Source organism: Montipora foliosa, chromosome 9 (assembly GCF_036669935.1).
Source record: "Montipora foliosa isolate CH-2021 chromosome 9, ASM3666993v2, whole genome shotgun sequence".
NCBI classification, from domain to species: domain Eukaryota; kingdom Metazoa; phylum Cnidaria; class Anthozoa; order Scleractinia; family Acroporidae; genus Montipora; species Montipora foliosa.
In genome coordinates, this window is record NC_090877.1 from 40,521,057 (window position 1) to 40,538,732 (window position 17,676).

A 17,676-nucleotide genomic window follows, 5' to 3' on the forward strand; every position below is an offset into this window, starting at 1 on the left:
CTGGTATTTCTTTATTTGTATCACTTAAGTTTTATTACATAGTTCTGGCTTAAAAAATTCCTAACAATTCGTAAAATGCTCATGTACATAAATTCAACAGCTTCCATCAGAACTCGATCAAAACTGAATTTGTAATACTGGTAATAAATTTCTCATTAAACAAGAGCTGTATGTATTGAATGTCATATCAAAGACGTGTACATTTTAAGGTTACTGTATACCTTCAGGGGTGTCTCACATCTGAGCGATGTAGCGCATCCGGTTTAAACTTAAGATACCTACAGCTGTAAACCCCTATATCAATTAAATTAAAGCTTATAGAGCTGGCTATCAAACCATATCAAGAATTTTGAAATTAAATGAATTCTCGAATTTTTCACGACCTCTAAATGTGAGCATCCGTATCACCTTTTCAAAGCTACATGTCAAAGCAAATTTTGCTTTTCGCTATTTTATTTTGTTCCTTCGTTTCCCGACCCAAAGCGCCAAAAAACGTGTCTGCGTTTTGCCACACTCAGTTGCAGTAAAAAGTTACAGAACGTTTTCGAAATAGTATTAAAAAAATGTGAAGTGTTCATACAAAAATAGCTCTCAGAGAAAAAAATATTCTGAAATAAAAAAATCGCAGACACGTTTTTGTTGTTTATATGTTAATCTAGCCACTGTCAAAATTTTGGGGCAATTGGACTAATTCCATTTGAGTTTTAGCTCAGTGTCTGCTTTGAGTGAAAAAATTAATTCTAGAAAACAGCACCAAGACTGTCAATCAAGACTTCCGTCCAAATAGTAAAACCGCCATTTTTCTGCCAATATTTAATCTACTTGTGAAATGTTTGTGGCTAGTCTGACGCAGCGTTTCGTCTCGGCCAAGAGACTCTTCAGAGACCTTTAGAATTCTAAGGCAAACTCATTGAGCATTGCGCCCAAAGTCCTGTTCGCAAATTCTACATGTTGACAGTCTGACCCTCTATCGCAGAAGGATTCCCAACCGTGTAATCACGAGATTAATTTATACAAAAGCAAAACTATTGTCAAATACTTGTGAAATGTTCGTGGCTAGTCAGACTAGCCACGAACATTTCACAAGTATTTGACAATAGTTTTGCTTCTGTATAATATTTAATCTTTTTGAATAATTTCTTTTTTACATTAGACATCCCATTTCGATCACTACTTTAACCAAAAAATCCAAATTTGAAGAAAATTGCCGATCTGAAGGTATACGGTAACCTTAATAATGTGCATATACAATAGTAACTTCTAGGACAGTGAAAATTTAGTACATTCTTCACTTCATGAATAATTAACCAACATGTGTTCTGTGACTACATTTTTTGGAATAGGGCAACATGGATGTGATTTACTAATGCTTTTACTTAGGGGCGGGTACAAAAGTCAGACCGGATCTACTCTGATTGCTCACCTCAGATTGAGTGAAAAAAGGTTTTGTAAGCCAAAACTATAATTTCTACATTTGTGCCAATTTCACCAAGGTTACCATGTAGCTTAAAGAATAGGGCTAGGGTGATTTATCAAGGCCTTATCATTTTTTTATGTCGATCTGAGGTGAGCAATCCGAATTGATCTGGTCTGATACCTGCCTTTTATTTAGTATTTCTTGTTTCTCAAATATAATTTTTATAAGCACTCATACATGTATATGAAAATGGATCATAAACAAAACTTGTGACATGTAACACAAAAAAAATTTGGATCATGTAACCATTCAAATCTTTTAAGATCATTTGAAGAACTTTGCAGTTAGAAGACCAAAATTTGAGGCAAATAAATTTTTGATATACAGTACTTTGCAAAAACATGTACAAAGGATCACACATTGCAACTACATGTATACTCCACCAGCTGTAGCCTGCATAGCAGATGTTGTAGTTTGGGAGAAGGGGGGGGGGGGGGGGAAGGGGCAGCTCACCCTTTTTTGCCCTCCCCTTCCCAAAACCACACCTTTTACGCAGACTACACCAGCTGTATTGTATTGCAACTTAAGCTGGCCTTACCAACAAGTGTATCTGGTGTTATTAGCCCCAAGGCAGCCATGAACTCCATTTTCTAAAGAGTTAAAAACAGAAAGTGGCTTAAACTACAGTAAGAGCAGTGTCTTGCAAAAAGAAGTATCTATTCAGTAATAGTAATAATGATAAATATACTCTAATTTACATGGATGACATAATTAGATTACTAACTACCCAGTAGTTTTCATTATATCTCCTTGGTCATGGAAATATGCCAAGGATAAGCTAAAACTTCTGTAGCATCAGCTGTGAAAATCATGGTTACCGTAACTTCTTGAATCAGTGTGAATATCATTTCAGCATGATTAACTTATGGTACCTTTGGTTCCACCGGCTTTGCTGGTTGTTTGCCCACGTCTTGTGATGGTAAAAACTTGTTTTCCAAGGTGGGACGGGGAAGTATTGGTTGCAGATGATGTGACGTAAATGATTTCCCTCCAAACCTCAATGCACTCGTTTTAATTTGATTATTATGTTGCAAATGTGTGGGAACTCTGATAGGATTTCTTAAAGATGAATTAACTGTTTGAACAGAAGAGAACACTGCTGGCCCCATATATACTGGTGATACGCTTTGACCAGAGAACTCCATTTTTCCATGCTGCAACATAAAAAAATATATATATATACTGGGACAAAAGATATTCACAAGTTAATCAAGGCTGTTGCCTAACAGGAGCCCGGTAGCCTGGGGCTCCCAAAGAATAGCTCTGGGCGCCTTAATTTTTCAAAGCAACACCTTTCACTTCATATGTTGGGCTCCTAAGTTCTCAGCATTTATCTCTGAGGGCCCCTTTAAAATTTTCTTAGGCAGCAGCCTTTGTTAATAATCTACGCATGGTCCAAGATCTGTTAATTGACCCCTTATCAGCAGACAGCTCTACTTGGTGACACCTTGGCAATACCCTAATAAAAGGTGTGTTTTGACAATTCAGATTACTCCAAGCAAACTGAACTCAAGTGACCTTGACAAATGGCCAGAAAACATCAAGCAAATTCCCTGTGTCATTCTGCATCTTTGATAGCAGTAATATAACTTATTTAACTCATTAACAGATTAATTAATTATTAATTGAGAACCCTTGCCAATCAATTAACCAGTTAGTTCATTAATTAGCCACCCTTCATAAATACACAATACAGAGATACATGTACAATCCAAGGTGAATCCCAGAGCACAACAGGCAGTCTGCTCTTTGTCAACTTATAACCTTTTCCCACCTATCTACCCCATATTTTCAAGTTGGTTCTTGTGCATTTTGTTAGTCTTATTGTAATCCTTGTTGTTGTGTGCACAGTTCCCTAGAAAAAAAATAGTTCTATTCACGTATAATTTCTCTCTTTTGGTTATTAAGTTGGCAATAAACGTCAGACACAGTGGCACTCGATCAGCTCGGCATGTACGTTTTATTAAACATTTAGTTTTGAAATAACCAATGCATTAATAAAATTTTCAGGGGTACACAGTCTTAACCTGGTTCAACTATAATAGTTACCTGCGACGTGACTATCACCACTGGTGGCGGTTTTGGTTTCAGTCGTGGGAGCTGGATAGGTAGCGTTTTTTGTGGTTGAAGCAGTTTTACAGGTTTGACATCTAAAGGCTCTGTTTTAATCTGCACATCCATTCTTGATGGTTCTAACTTGACAACTGGATTACTGGTTGGGAAGCAGACTTCCTTGTAATCATTTGAAGTAATGTTACTAAAGTTGTCACTAAGAGGTGATTTGAAGTTGTTTTCCTAGAATCAAAAATGTACTGTAGTGATCCATGTAAAACTAAACACTTATGACAAATACATATATTTATGTAAATACTGTATTGTAAGGCTTCAAATAAATCATTTGTCTCAACATTAAATCAAGAGAAATAATCACTTGATAATACCTCTGTCTTGAATTCTGTCTTGCTCAACAATTCTTGTCTCAGTTGTTTGACAACATGACTCTGCAAAACATGCACCATGAAATAATATTACAGAACACACTACCACTTAAAGTGGAAAGTTCAAAACTTCGTCTTTTGAAAGAATTTGTGATGAAACAAGTGACTAAAATGGAAATCGGCTGTCACACAATTCTCAGGGGCGAGTACATGTAGTTCAAGCATCAAAGCCGTTTCTGGCCAAAACCCAATATCCTTGAACCCATAACAGTTGGCCTAACTTATCTGAAATAACAATAATTTTTAACCTGCCACAACTTCTTCCCATGAAATCATAGGTCAATTTTCATTTTTTCTGAAGAGTACATATACAAGCAAATGAAAGGAACGACTAAAGTAACATGGAAGTGATTAAAATGACATTTTCCTGTTGGGAGCAAGCTACATAATTCTTTGTAACCTTGTAAAAATCGAATAAATCACAGTAAAATTCTGAAAATTATATTTAATTTAAGAAAGAGTCTTCTTGGCATTTGAAAGATTGTTTCTACTTTTGACTTTGAACACTCATTTTCGTAAGCCGCTTTGAAAAACAAAAAAAAAATAACATATCACTCCGACCTGAGACAAGCTAAGTCGATGATATCACTTCCGCCGACAGAAATCAAGTCGAAATTCACGGAAGTTCAAAAAGATAAGTTCGTCACAAACGCGGACAAAATGAATCTTAACTCAAATTCTCGATCGTATTAATCAATCGTATTTATTTTGTGTCTAAATTTCACGAATAATTCGGACATGTCGCGGCTAAAATTTGTTCATTCCGTATGTCACACCTGTAGCAAGTCCCACGGGACTTAGTCGCTCTCTGATTGGCTCATGGAAGAAGTGAATACCCTGCATTTTAATTTTTTACCACCCTCTATGCATACGGTCAAAACCTCCCTCCTATATTTGCATGTGATTTTTCGCGAACTTTTTTTTTTCGCACCGAAAATAAACTTGCTGGGGCGTAAAGTAACCTTACTTGTTGCTCGCTCAAGCTTGTTATGTGTGCTTGAAGACTTTGTAATTTTTTCTGGAGGTCGGGATTCTGTAAAAAAACAGATATTGATGTTTGAAAATATTTCCTCAAAACTGCGCCAAGGCTAAACAATTGCAACCCAACACACTGAAACATTCTGATGATAAAAGAAGCGAAATTTGTTTACCTGTGGGTCTGTCTTGATCTGTTGGATAACAAGCTTGAAAAAATCGATAGGAAACACAGAGTAAATTACAGTTTCGAGCGAAATGAGAGGGTTTAGTCTAAAATAATGCTTTTAACTCTAAGTCCAAGTGAAGTGTTGGGGTGGTATACACACGGCAGAATTGATTAAATATGTAGCCGGCTTGAGTTAGAACAATTTTTAGACTTCGCTATGCCACCAACTAATCATTCTAGAACCCCCATGTTTACATTTTCTGGTGCTGCGTACCAATTCACATTTCGTATAAAATTCAAGGTAACAGAAATACGATATAAATGAGCAGTTAGAACATCGTATAACGCTCTGGTTGATTAGCATGCATGCATAACACTTTGGAGATACTTTGTCAATAGCAATTCGACGAGGAAAAAATCCTACCTGGTGCTGTTGAATTTGGCTACTCAATTGTGTTCGCAATATTTCCAACTCCATCGAGCCACAAGACCCTTTTCTTTCCAGGAATATTTCGTTATTTATCACAGGCTAAACGGCGAAGGTCGAGGGGTACCGTCTGCGATATGACAAGGGAAATGAAATGACCAAATGCGTGCACCAACGAGAGAGCAGCGTTCATAGATTCCCGGATGAAGGGTGCTTGTTCGCTCCACTCATTTGAATACCCGTCGGATTTACTGTTTGTGTCTTGAGAGACGAGGGGATCGAAAATATGTTTTTGTGTAAAAACTTGCCATTAAGTGACTTAATCCTTCCTCTTCGAGCCGCGTTTCAGTAAAACGCAAATGAAAAAAGTATTTTTCTTTTGGTTTTGTCGACAGATCACTGAATTTAGCGACTTTTCATTTTTACAACGAAGGGTACAGAGAAATTATTTACCTACGGAATAGATATCGGACAGCCGACAGCCTACCTAATAATCTACGCATGCGTCCCTGAAGTCTTGGATTCCAAAATGGCGAAGAGGGTTGCAGAGAAAGAACTTACGCACGACAATTGGGACCAGGAAGACGAGGAAGAGGAAGTAAGCACTTCATTACTCAATTGAAGGTTTATTTTACGATGTCTTTTGCTCAACTTCGACTTCAAAGGCGTACTTCTGCCACATACCTAGTGAATTTCATGCGGGTAGGAAATGATTGGAGCACGTTTGTGCTAAAGCTACGAAGCTAAATCTTGAATGTTCCTTTATTTTACAGGCTGGTCATTTCAAAATTGCATCAGATGAAGATTTAAGCAAACGAAAGTATGTGATTATTCGTTGATTAAGTTACGCTGAAGTAGTTAAGACGTAAGTTTATACGTGTACATCGATTCATGCAGCTGCAGCCACTTACACATCCTCTTCATCCATGAGTGTAACTTGCAAAATCCCAACCAGGACATTTCGAAACCAACAAACGGGTAAACAGGTATAAGTGCCGTAAAACACCAGCGAAAGTGGATGGATTGCTTATTAGTCGAAATGCAATGCAACCCCATTTGTTCCATCACTGCTGATCTAATCCTACTTCAGCAGAGGGCTTCTATCCTTCTCTGCTTGCCCTTTCCAAGTTCTTCATAGGACAAATTTTTACTGGGTTGCCATATGGCAATCCAGTCAGAAAATGAGTGGAATTTATCTATTTTATTTTTCTCTGTGTCAAGAAAATGGAAAAGTTGCTCAATAGGTCTTTCTTGCCACTCCCCTGCTAAGTATTCTCTTTGTGCATAGAGTCTTCTGGGTATATTTTTGGTAGGTTTCAGGGGGTAGTAGAAATGCATAGATTTTATCTGGTGGACACAGAATGTTAAATTAACCTACAATGGCATTGAAGTCATTGTAATGCGAATGGCATTTTAGTGGATCTTTAAACAAAATATACCCTTATGGAGCTATGGAGCTCAAGAATGGAACATCAATTGGATAAACAAGACAGGCGACGAAAAATAAATATCTGGAATCTTGAAAGCGACGAGTAATGGACTTCGTCAAGCTGTATAAGAGTCAAAGTGTATTTCCAGTATTAAATTAAATTTTTACTAAATGTGGTGTTATGTACAGCACTGAAACGAAACGGAAAATTCTCCGGTAACTTTTTGTGATTGGATATGGAGAGAGAAGGGTTAGAACACCTCAAGTGGATCTTATATTTCTATTTTCTGGCTGTTTATATTTATTTGTACTCAATTCTGCACAGTCTTTTTGGGCCTTGTGGATTCATTGTGTTGTGTAATATTCGAGCTCAACTAATTTGCATTGTGGGTTGAAATTTGATACGTGCTGAGCAGTTTTTGTAAAGATGACAGGAAGTTTTAGGCATGTTCTGAATGGGTAGAGCTCTACAGTTTTTATTGCAGAAAAAGATCTGTTTTGTCACATTCAGATAAAAAACTTCATATTTATTAACCATCTCCTTCACTTTTGTGTTTGTAAGCATTGTGATTTGCAATAATTCTGTTTTGATTAAAACAGACAAAAAAGGCTTCCTGACCCGACAGATGAAATTTAAATATTCAGTTAATATGACAAAAAATTAAAAATCGAAAGATGGAAGTTTCTTGGCTAAAAAGTACATTGTTTTACTCTGAAAATGACGAACGATTGACATTCTTACCCGTAGTTCATTCAATGTAAACAACAACGTTGACACAAGATGATTACGTGCACCTTTGTGGTTGCCTAGCACATGATCAAATTGATTTCTTCCTTTTGACAGAACCTTGATTCATAGAAATCAAAGACTGCAGAAATTTTAGTGTTTTTACAATCGATTGCCATTAATCTTTCGCTGAGAATTAGAAATTCAGAGTTTTATATAAAAACTACATGTATGTTATTTTTTTCTTTATCTGTCTTTTAACTACCGTGGGTGCCAGGATAATTTTTTTTCACTTGAGGTCAGAGAGAACAATCCGCAATTCCAAATCAACAGTTGAGGACGAAAAAGCCCCTCTCACACAACCCCAGAACCTCATTTCCATGTCATCAAATTGGGACAAAATTTGTCCTAGTTCACCAATTGGACATAAAATTCGAGGAGTTTCTCCTTGGACAAATCGAAAAACGGGTTCTCAACAGCTGTTGTGACAAGCAGCATTGTTTGACTTCGGCCCAAGAGGAAAAGGCCATTTCAACTGTTCCGATGGTCCTTGTGCTGCTTCAGTGCCTTCGCTCACTTTAACGGCTTTGGCAACGTGAAAAGACCCATTTTAATTGTAGCTGAATTATTTTATAGATTCGTGCATGAGAGTCCTTGCAGATGCTCAAGCTTGTTTGAGAGCGATTGGGTAATTAACTAAAGAAGTAGAACTTGCAACATTTCTTGCAACTGTGTCTGGGAACGGAGGACTCATTTGTAAAGATGACAGGAAGTTTTAGGCATGTTCTGAATGGGTAGAGTTCTACAGTTTTTATTGCAGAAAAAGAACTGTTTTGTCACATTCAGATAAAAAACTTCATATTATTTTATTAACCATCTCCTTCACTTTTGTGTTTGTAAGCATTGTGATTTGCAATAACTCTGTTTTGATTAAAACAGACAAAAAAGGCTTCCTGACCCAACAAATGAAATTTAAATTAATATTCAGTTAATATGACAAAAAATTAAAAATCGAAAGATGGAAGTTTCTTGGCTAAAAAGTACATTGTTTTACTCTGAAAATGACGAACGATTGACATTCTTACCCGTAGTTCATTCAATGTAAACAACAACGTTGACACAAGATGATTACGTGCACCTTTGTGGTTGCCTAGCACATGATCAAATTGATTTCTTCCTTTTGACAGAACCTTGATTCATAGAAATCAAAGACTGCAGAAATTTTAGTGTTTTTACATGTACAATCGATTGCCATTAATCTTTCGCTGAGAATTAGAAATTCAGAGTTTTATATAAAGACTACATGTATGTTATTTTTTTCTTTATCTGTCTTTTAACTACCGTGGGTGCCAGGATAATTTTTTTTCACTTGAGGTCAGAGAGAACAATCCGCAATTCCAAATCAACAGTTGAGGACGAAAAAGCCCCTCTCACACAACCCCAGAACCTCATTTCCATGTCATCAAATTGGGACAAAATTTGTCCTAGTTCACCAATTGGACATAAAATTCGAGGAGTTTCTCCTTGGACAAATCGAAAAACGGGTTCTCAACAGCTGTTGTGACAAGCAGCATTGTGTGACTTCGGCCCAAGAGGAAAAGGCCAAACTGTTCCGATGGTCCTTGTGCTGCTTCAGTGCCTTCGCGCACTTAAACGGCTTTGACAACGTGAAAAGACCCATTTTAATTGTAGCTGAATTATTTTATAGATTTGTGCATGAGAGTCCTTGCAGATGCTCAAGCTTGTTTGAGAGCGATTGGGTAATTAACTAAAAAAGTAGAACTTGCAACATTTTTTGCAACTGTGTCTGGGAACGAAGGACTCATGGACGAGAAAAAAGGAGAGACAAAAGTTTCTCGCATTTTGGAGTCGTCCATTCTGCACTTTAGGCATGGATCCCTAGCTTTTTGTTATTACTGTATCCTGTTTTAAACACGTTCAACAACAAGTTTTTGCTCTGAGGGAAAAGAACTTTCATTAAATGAATCAATCTTATGCACTGAAAATAAATACAACATCGTTAAAATTGCTCCAAAATTATCAAAGCTGTTGAAATGAATAGCCATCACTGTAATCACAATTTTCAGAAATGGTAATGATGCACTTCATTGCATCCCGTGGGGAGCAGTCTCAGCTTGGCGGCCAAAACTGGTTTGACGACAACACCGTGACGAGAAATCTGAGCTTTTTGTCCTTGACCGTTGATTTGGAATTTGCAGAGCGTTCTCTCTGACCTTGAAAAAAATTAATCTGGAACGCAGGGTATCTTTTGGCTTGCCTTTTACTGTTAACTCCTGGCTTTTACATTACTTTTTGGTGCAAACATTAATTAAGCCAAAAAAATTTGACCTGGTATCAGAGAAGACTGAAAAGAAGAGGACTTATGAAGCGGAAACAATACGTTCAGTCCTTCCTTATTGTGTGGAATAAACGATTGCTTAGTGCAACTGCAAGACATGCAGGAAAACGTCCGTCAGAGAAATTTGCAGTTAGTTTTTTTTTCAGAATATTTAAAGGAGAATTGAATGAGTTTTACTCACATGCTTGTTTTGTTATCTTTGAATTTATTACCAAAGCAAAAAAAACGTAAAAGACCTCAAAACAGGACAGGACATTACAAAATAATCAACATGAGAACATGTGAGCCAAAGGGCCACTGCTGTCATGATGTCTAGTTGACCCCTCACATGTTCTAAATGACCTCCCACTTGAAAAAATTAACTGGATTGCTGCAGTTCAATACCACCCAACTCATTGCCTTCTGTTTTTGTGTAACATACCACAGGCAAACCCACGCCTTGAAGATTTCTTTTTAATGCACTGGGTTGCTCTGGGAGACCAGCCCAAACGTTCGGGCACATACTGTCACACTGAAGTACAGCTTCCCTAAATAGGGACCTTAAGATCTACGATGGCGACGTCAACGAAAACGTTAACTCAAAATAAAACTTTGCTCTATGATAAGTCTTGCGATTATTCCATCTCGTTCACGTCCTACTATATGGGGGAAGTATCCTAAAAATAACTTGGTACGAGCGATTTCAGAGTGAAAATAGAGAATTAAAGATTCTCTGTTGCATGCTCACGTTGTCGTCAAAACCTAAAATTTGGTGATTTCACGTAGTCGTCATGCAGAGAACCGCAAAAATATGAGCAATGATCCGTGCCGCACATGCAGCACGATTATTTATGTTCTTTTCACCAATGATATCACTGTTTTGCAGCATTGTCATTGACGTCGTTGTCGTCGTAGATCTTAAGCTCCCTTATGTTTTTGATAGAAATCTCGTCAACTTTAGTGAACATATCTCTCCTCTAAAGCTATCCTAAGCAGTGATTTGAGTCATGGTCAGGCTAGTGATAGCTGTTACTCTCTTACAGTCTGGAAATACAGTTACAAATATTGCTTTTCCAAAATGCAAAGCTATTTGTGAGGACTTTCATCTGTGTCATTAATGTGCACATCCCACTTCAAGTAAAATCATCAACAACATTTTTATTACCCCCATGAGACAAAAATACTGAAATGTAGTTAACCCATCGACTCCCAGGGGCTCCCCATTGATGAGTAAAATTGTCTGGCGTTAGACAGAGTAAAATGGCCGGTTTGGACCTCAAAGGGTTAATGGTAATAATCATCATAAGAAAAAATAGGCATGCATTGCATAATTGTGGTAGTGCAGCAACACAGCGCTTTATTCCCTAACTGTAAACTAGGCTGCAAGTTGTCTATGCGTAATATGTAGCTCTAATAGTACACAATATTGTTTTGTCACCATACGTTGTATATCATTGTAGTGCCATGGTAAATGTCGCAGGTAAATACATGTAGCCCCCTGAGAAGACATTTGGTTACTAGTAAAATACTAAACCCAGAAATATTTTAAAAAATAAAAGGAACTGGAGAAACATTAGCTTTGAGGCTGACATGTTGATATTTTCATATGCCCTGTCCGGCGGGGTTAGTATTTGGATTGGAAAAGATTGGCTAGATACCGGGTTTTTGTTTTTGTTAGTTTGCTTTTTCTTTCTTTCAAGTGTGACAAGAAATGTGCAAATTCAACACAAAGATTACAATCGCCCAACTCTTGAGGTTGACCGTTGTTTTTGCAAAGTCAAAAATTCACTCTCCTAGACGAGGTTTTTTATCACCAGGTAATTCCATGGTTTTGGAAATAGCGGCTGCTTTATTATTCATCAGCATCAAAAATTCTTGCCGATTTGGGGGCGCACTTGTTAAAACTCAAGCATGCTTCCAACAGACCTGTTTATTTTCGTGAATTATGCACACGCTGAGGGCCTAGTATCACCACGGACTTACAACCTGTGACATAGTGTGTAGTGCACTACCACAAAAATCATATTCCCTGCCAACTTCTTTATCACCACAAGCCTCTGTTAGCTTTCCAAGACAAAGGTTCACTGAAGTTAAGCCCTGAAGTTAAGTTTGTTGAAATTTCAGTTTTGTTAGGAAAAGGCTGATTGAACTTAACTCCCAACAGTGGTGGGTCTTGACAAACTGTGAGCCAGCGAGTCATGCAAGTCATGCGAGTTTCACATACATATATAAGTCTAAGCACCCATTTCAAATAATGCTTATAAACAGTATTTAAGTCTAAGCACCCATTTTAATTAAAATGATTAGCTTTCAATAACTGTGTGGCTCGCGTGTTGTCTTGCATGGCTCGTTGGCTTGAGTATTATTGTACAACTGCAACAGTGACCAGCATCTTCATTAAGTATACAAGTCATGGAAATGAAGGAAATAATCATAGTTTAGACTTCTCAACTTGTATGACAAGATTTTTCAAAACAAAGCAGTTGGAGAAGAGTTCCTGATAGTTTTTTGACATTAGGTCTCAAGAGGTTAATCGGCCACTGGAAATAAGTTTTGAGCCTAAACTGGCTTTCTTAGCATTTAGAGGACAAATTACCTGGATACCGCCGGCTACGTGTAATTATTTTTACAGCATTTTTTTAATGACATGTCTTAGGATTATCAAGGCCAAAAGACGGACGAATGCTGCAGACAAACAGGTAGGCAAAGCAACAAAACATAAAATTTGATAAGATTCCTGTTAGTATGAACCCGTTGACTCCTAGGAAAGAGACTCGACAGATTTTTTCTGTCTAACGCCAGACAATTTTACCCGTCCATGGGGGTGGTCCAGGGCAGTTCAGGTGACAATGGGTTAAAAGTATTATTAACCTATTGACTCCTGGGGGTTCCTTATTGACGAGTAAAATCGTCTGGCGTTAGACAGAGTAAAATACTAAGTATGGCGGGTTTAGGGGTGAAGGGGTTAATTAAGCTAATAATTGCTGTTGTATTCAAAAGAGAGAAGTGATCCTCGTGCTTACACCTGTATCTGGACAGCTATTAATTGAAAAACTCACGTGGCTCCAACAGGATTCGAACTCGTCTCCTCTGTGATACCGGCCCACTGCAGTGCTCTACTGACTGAGCTATGAAGCCACGCAGTTGGGAACAGGTCAATTTGTGGGGCTCATTTTCATTTCTTTCATGGAGTCCTTCCGTGGGAAAGGGAATGGGATTTTCAACCCATGGCATTTCAAATCCCATGCAAGTCTGATTTTTGAGGTTTTCTTTTATTTACTGCTTAAGTGATGTTTGTAACTGCAATGATCTTAAATTTGCATGCTCCTTTCTTCATCTCAAATGTATTTTTGTTTGTTTGATATTGGTAATCGCATGGGGCCAAGTAAAATAAGGATTAATATCATGCATATTTAATCAAAAGTTGCAGAAATTCGTGACGAGGGCAACTTCTGAAAATACAAATGACAGTAATCCTTATTTTAAGGAGAACTTGCTATTACTTTTGTTTATAATAAAAGGGGCGAAATTTATTTTATTAATTAACCCATTGACACCTCAAATGCCCTCGGACACCCCCAGTTGGCGAGTAAAATGAGTGAAATCTTACTGCCAGGGGTCAATAGGTTGAGCAGTGTTCTCACCAGGCCGCGCCCTTGCGGGATTCCCGCAAGAAACATAGAAATAGCGCATTAAAAGCCATGCACTGTGCCCACTTGGGCGCACAAGGATGCTACAAGCGAAACAGACTTTTAGAAGTAAGTTAGCAGTCTTTTAATGGTTCCAGCAAATACTTCAGGTCTTCAAATGGATGAAGACAGTTTATCAAAGAAGTCAAAGCCCCTTCAAAGCCTTCAGTTGTGTTGACTTTTGCCATTCTTGTAGTTAAATGATTTAATATACATGTATTGTTGATGAATACAGAATGAAGAGTAGGTTTGGAGCCTAGAATGACATTTTAATTGAATCATACATGTAAAATAAACTGCCAGGTTGATGGCTTATTGATAAGAACCACAGTTTTTGTTTCCATAGGGTGGAGGCATCTTTCAAGGTTTCTCAGGATTTGCTGGGTTAAACAACAACTCTAAGGGTTTTGGTGCTTGTTCTTTGGGAATGAAACCCCTGCCTTTAGGCTCTTCAAATATGCTTGTGAATGTAAAATCTGGATCAATGGATACTTCAACCACACCGTCTTCAAGTAGTAATGCTTGTCAAAATGGTTTGGAAGCTATTTCTTCGGGAAACTCCTCACCTGCAAATCAACTGTCAAGTGGTTCATATCAAGACAACATCAAGGCTTTAAATGAAAGTGTTGCGGCTTGGATACAAAAGCATATAAACTTAAATCCTTACATTGACTTAACTCCTATTTTTAACGACTACAAGGAACATATGAAGAGTATCGATTTAAAATTTTTGGCCTCTGCAAGTGTGACAGAAGCAACTTCTAGACCATCACCAGCAACAGAGTCTACAAGTCAATCTATTGTGACACCGGCTTCATCATTCAGCACAACACCTCCGACAAGGCAGCAGAGAGGTAGTTCAGATGTTGTTACTAAAGGTAAGAGAGATATAATGTTGGTAAAACCAGGCAATGAAACCAGTTCATTTCGAGAAGGCCACAGGCCAGTTAATTATACCAGAATTTACCATTTCCTGTATAATATAATTCAGGCTACTCAATGTAAAATAACATAGAAACAATTTTTTCTTATCTGTTATAAGCAATACTTGTTACTTTACTGTGTGTATTTTAGAGTGGTATGTGACTGTTTATTGGTTTTTACCTCACAAATAAAGTTATCATTATCATTAGTGGTACATGTAGTGGTAGTCGTAGTTCACATAGTTATTATTTATTACACTATTATGCGAAAGGTGCTGTAGTGTACTACTTATAACAGTGCTGTCTTCTTCCCAGGTGAATGTTCTGAGAAAGAAGCACCAGTTTGTGAACCTGGATCATCAACTGAAGACAAAGAGGAAGATGAAGTTCCAAAACCAAATAGGTAAGTCAGTACCTTATTAGTAATTAGTTGATTCGATGTTAAGCAGCACATGATTTCATGTCAAAAGTGGAATTAAGAATTCATAGCACAGATACATGTATATCAGGAATCAAGTATCATTATATTTCTGGACAATGGAGAAAAAGCAAGTTTGTACATGTAACACAAGTTTGAAGTTTCAGTGACAAGAGATGGTAAATCATGGAGGAGAAATTTATTTTTCATAAATTGCTTTACCCAGGAGTCATAATTTTATCATATGTAATCAAGTGAAATAAGAACATGCGCGTGACTGTAGTCCTGAGAAGGACTATTGATAGTAGGATGACATTGACTGACATTTCAACAACCTGAACGGCAGTCGTCTTTAGAGTCAAGTAATTTGAGTAATGTCAGTAGATGGTCTAAATACTCTGGTCGTTGCACTGTGATTGGTCAGTCACATCACAAACCGTTACACAAGTAACTCGACTCTGAAGATGTCTTCCTCTCAGGTTGTCGAAACATGGTTGTCGAAACATGCCAGACATCCTAAACAGTCCTTCTCAGGACTACACTCATCTGGAAGATCGTATTTCACTTATTTATAGTTATATTCTAAACAATAAATTCTGTGTTTGTTTGTTTGTTTGTCATTGTTATTTCACATCTAAAATAGTATTATTTTCAACATTGTTTCAAAACTTTCCCTTGATATAGTGTATTGACTGAGTTCTGTTGGGCTGGATGTGAAACTACCTGTATTTGGCTGTCAGTCATGGTGTACAGACATTGCACTCTGTTCATATGCCATGACTACAAATGTAATTTAATATTTTCTTGTCCACTCTTCCCCTTAAAACAATACTTGTATAAGTATAATAATAATAATTATTACTTATTTTAATGGAAACCGCATCCATTAGTTGTAGAGCGTGCATGTGCTCAGATCATTTTGGTTTCTTAATTCTTATTCCTCTGAATATTATAAATATATGCTGTAAGAACAATAATAATTATTATTATTCATAATAGCATCTGTCTAAAAAGACTTATGTTAGTTGACATGTTAACAAATAATAGTAATGTTTGTTTACAAGTCTTAAAGTAGATCTGAAAGTTTTTGTTGGAATTAGATGATGTTGATCCTGTATGAACAATGCCATTTCTGTGGCAACACTAACTGCCTTGCATTTTTGCATTTCAGTGTTGTGGTTGCTGAGGAAGGAGCTTTTCATTCCATCAAGTGTAAATTGTTTTTTAAGCGAGAGTCAGAATGGGTGGAGTTAGGTATTGGAATGCTGAACCTCAAAAAACTTGAAGGAAAGACTCAAGTTCTTGTGCGAAATGATACGACACTGGGAAAAATTCTTTTAAATGTCTACTTGGCAGAAAGCACACCCATCAGTCGGTCTGGCAAAAATAATGTCATGTTAGTGTCCATACCAAATCCTCCTCTTTACAGTAAAGACAAAGAGGGAGAAAACAGCAAACCAGCAATGTATCTGATTAGAGTGAAAACTGCTAAAGAAGCAGATGAACTCTTCACACAGCTAAATGCAAATAAATCATGAAGCTATAATTTGAGAACATACTTCTAGCAGTCTTGAACAACAACAGTATCAACTCCAAAAGGAGTGCACTGGAACATGAACCCATAATAAACAACCAAAAATCTTGATGGCGTTTTTGGGTTAAGTGGCAAAGAGAAGTCTTCAGGAAAACGTAGTAGTTCTTAGAACCCTTTGCAGATCCATTGCCATGGCATTGAATGTAAGGCGATATGCCGATGCAAGCAATAGCAACAAAATAGTATTGATTAGTCAACAGTTCATATCTTTTTTTACCCAACCAAAGAAGGTCATTAATATCATTATTACAATTTTGAAATCAGGTTCTTGTGGCAAGGGAACCTAGTATCCTTTTCGCTGAAACTGTTTGGCTTAACAAGAAAATTTCTTTGTATTTGTCACGATAAACTATAACCAGAAACCTGTAGCATACACACAGTTTAAACTTGTGCCGTTTCTGTCTGTCGTGGATAAAAAAGCCAGCAGTTCCTGCAAATACGTTATTTCTCTGCTGGTTTTTTTTTAATTACCTTCTGATGTTTCTGAATAAATGCCAACTGTAAATAGTACACAATTTGCTTTTTAGTTAATTTAGTCCAAATGAATGCTATTAGCTTAACACTTCTAAGAAGTCAGCAGTCATTTTATGAGCTTAATTTAATGAATTATTTTATCTGTTTGTAATGTAGAGAAAAATATTATTTTCAGTGTTGTTGTCTGTTAATTTCAATAATGCAAGTCACTTCTTTTGCATTGTCCTAAATAAAGTGATAGAACAGTTTTGTAATCTCAAGGTCTGGTTAATGAAACAAGTTGACCTAACTAAATTAGACACCCACTACAAACCCAAACTGACACTTGGATCTACACAATAATTACTTCAGAGATATAACAAAATAATACCTTACTACCCTTGTTTTCTCGGTCCATACTGCAAGTTACAGATCCTCGTTTTTTCCTGTTGATTTATGGCCTGCGCTCTTCATGCTAAACTTGGTCCATAATTTATGGTACAAACTTCCTACTCAGTTAGCAAGAGGTTATTTTATTTGAAGGGTGGGTTAATGTAGA

The 17,676-nt window shown here is 37.1% G+C and overlaps 2 protein-coding genes across 2 annotated transcripts in view; one reads left to right on the forward strand and one right to left on the reverse strand.

Moving 5' to 3' along the window:
- LOC137969460 (PHD finger protein 21A-like) overlaps window positions 1-5,744 on the reverse strand; it is a 12,733-nt gene extending 6,989 nt beyond the window's left edge. The window contains exons 1-7 of the mRNA XM_068815699.1: window positions 5,544-5,744; window positions 5,127-5,159; window positions 4,943-5,008; window positions 3,919-3,978; window positions 3,527-3,772; window positions 2,350-2,631; window positions 2,016-2,067 (exon numbers count right to left, since the gene is read on the reverse strand). Coding sequence (XP_068671800.1) covers window positions 2,016-2,067; window positions 2,350-2,631; window positions 3,527-3,772; window positions 3,919-3,978; window positions 4,943-5,008; window positions 5,127-5,159; window positions 5,544-5,597 — 793 coding nt within the window. The 5' untranslated portion in view covers window positions 5,598-5,744. The remainder of the gene's footprint in view (window positions 1-2,015; window positions 2,068-2,349; window positions 2,632-3,526; window positions 3,773-3,918; window positions 3,979-4,942; window positions 5,009-5,126; window positions 5,160-5,543) is intronic.
- A 277-nt stretch (window positions 5,745-6,021) lies between these two features.
- On the forward strand, window positions 6,022-17,392 carry LOC137969461 (nuclear pore complex protein Nup50-like). Its single transcript, XM_068815700.1, has 6 exons — window positions 6,022-6,144; window positions 6,320-6,366; window positions 12,697-12,739; window positions 14,076-14,607; window positions 14,968-15,055; window positions 16,242-17,392. The coding sequence occupies exons 1-6, from the start codon at window positions 6,076-6,078 to the stop codon at window positions 16,606-16,608; spliced, it is 1,146 nt and encodes a 381-aa protein (XP_068671801.1). The 5' UTR covers window positions 6,022-6,075; the 3' UTR covers window positions 16,609-17,392.
- The last annotated feature ends 284 nt before the right edge of the window (window positions 17,393-17,676 follow it).

Bases quoted from the DNA above. Each gene is read 5' to 3' on its own strand.
- LOC137969461 (XM_068815700.1), top strand. From the start codon at position 6,076: ATGGCGAAGAGGGTTGCAGAGAAAGAACTTACGCACGACAATTGGGAC. The intron at 6,367-12,696 runs GTATGTGATTAT...GACATGTCTTAG, and splicing joins GAAGATTTAAGCAAACGAAA to GATTATCAAGGCCAAAAGAC. The intron at 15,056-16,241 runs GTAAGTCAGTAC...TTTGCATTTCAG, and splicing joins GAAGTTCCAAAACCAAATAG to TGTTGTGGTTGCTGAGGAAG.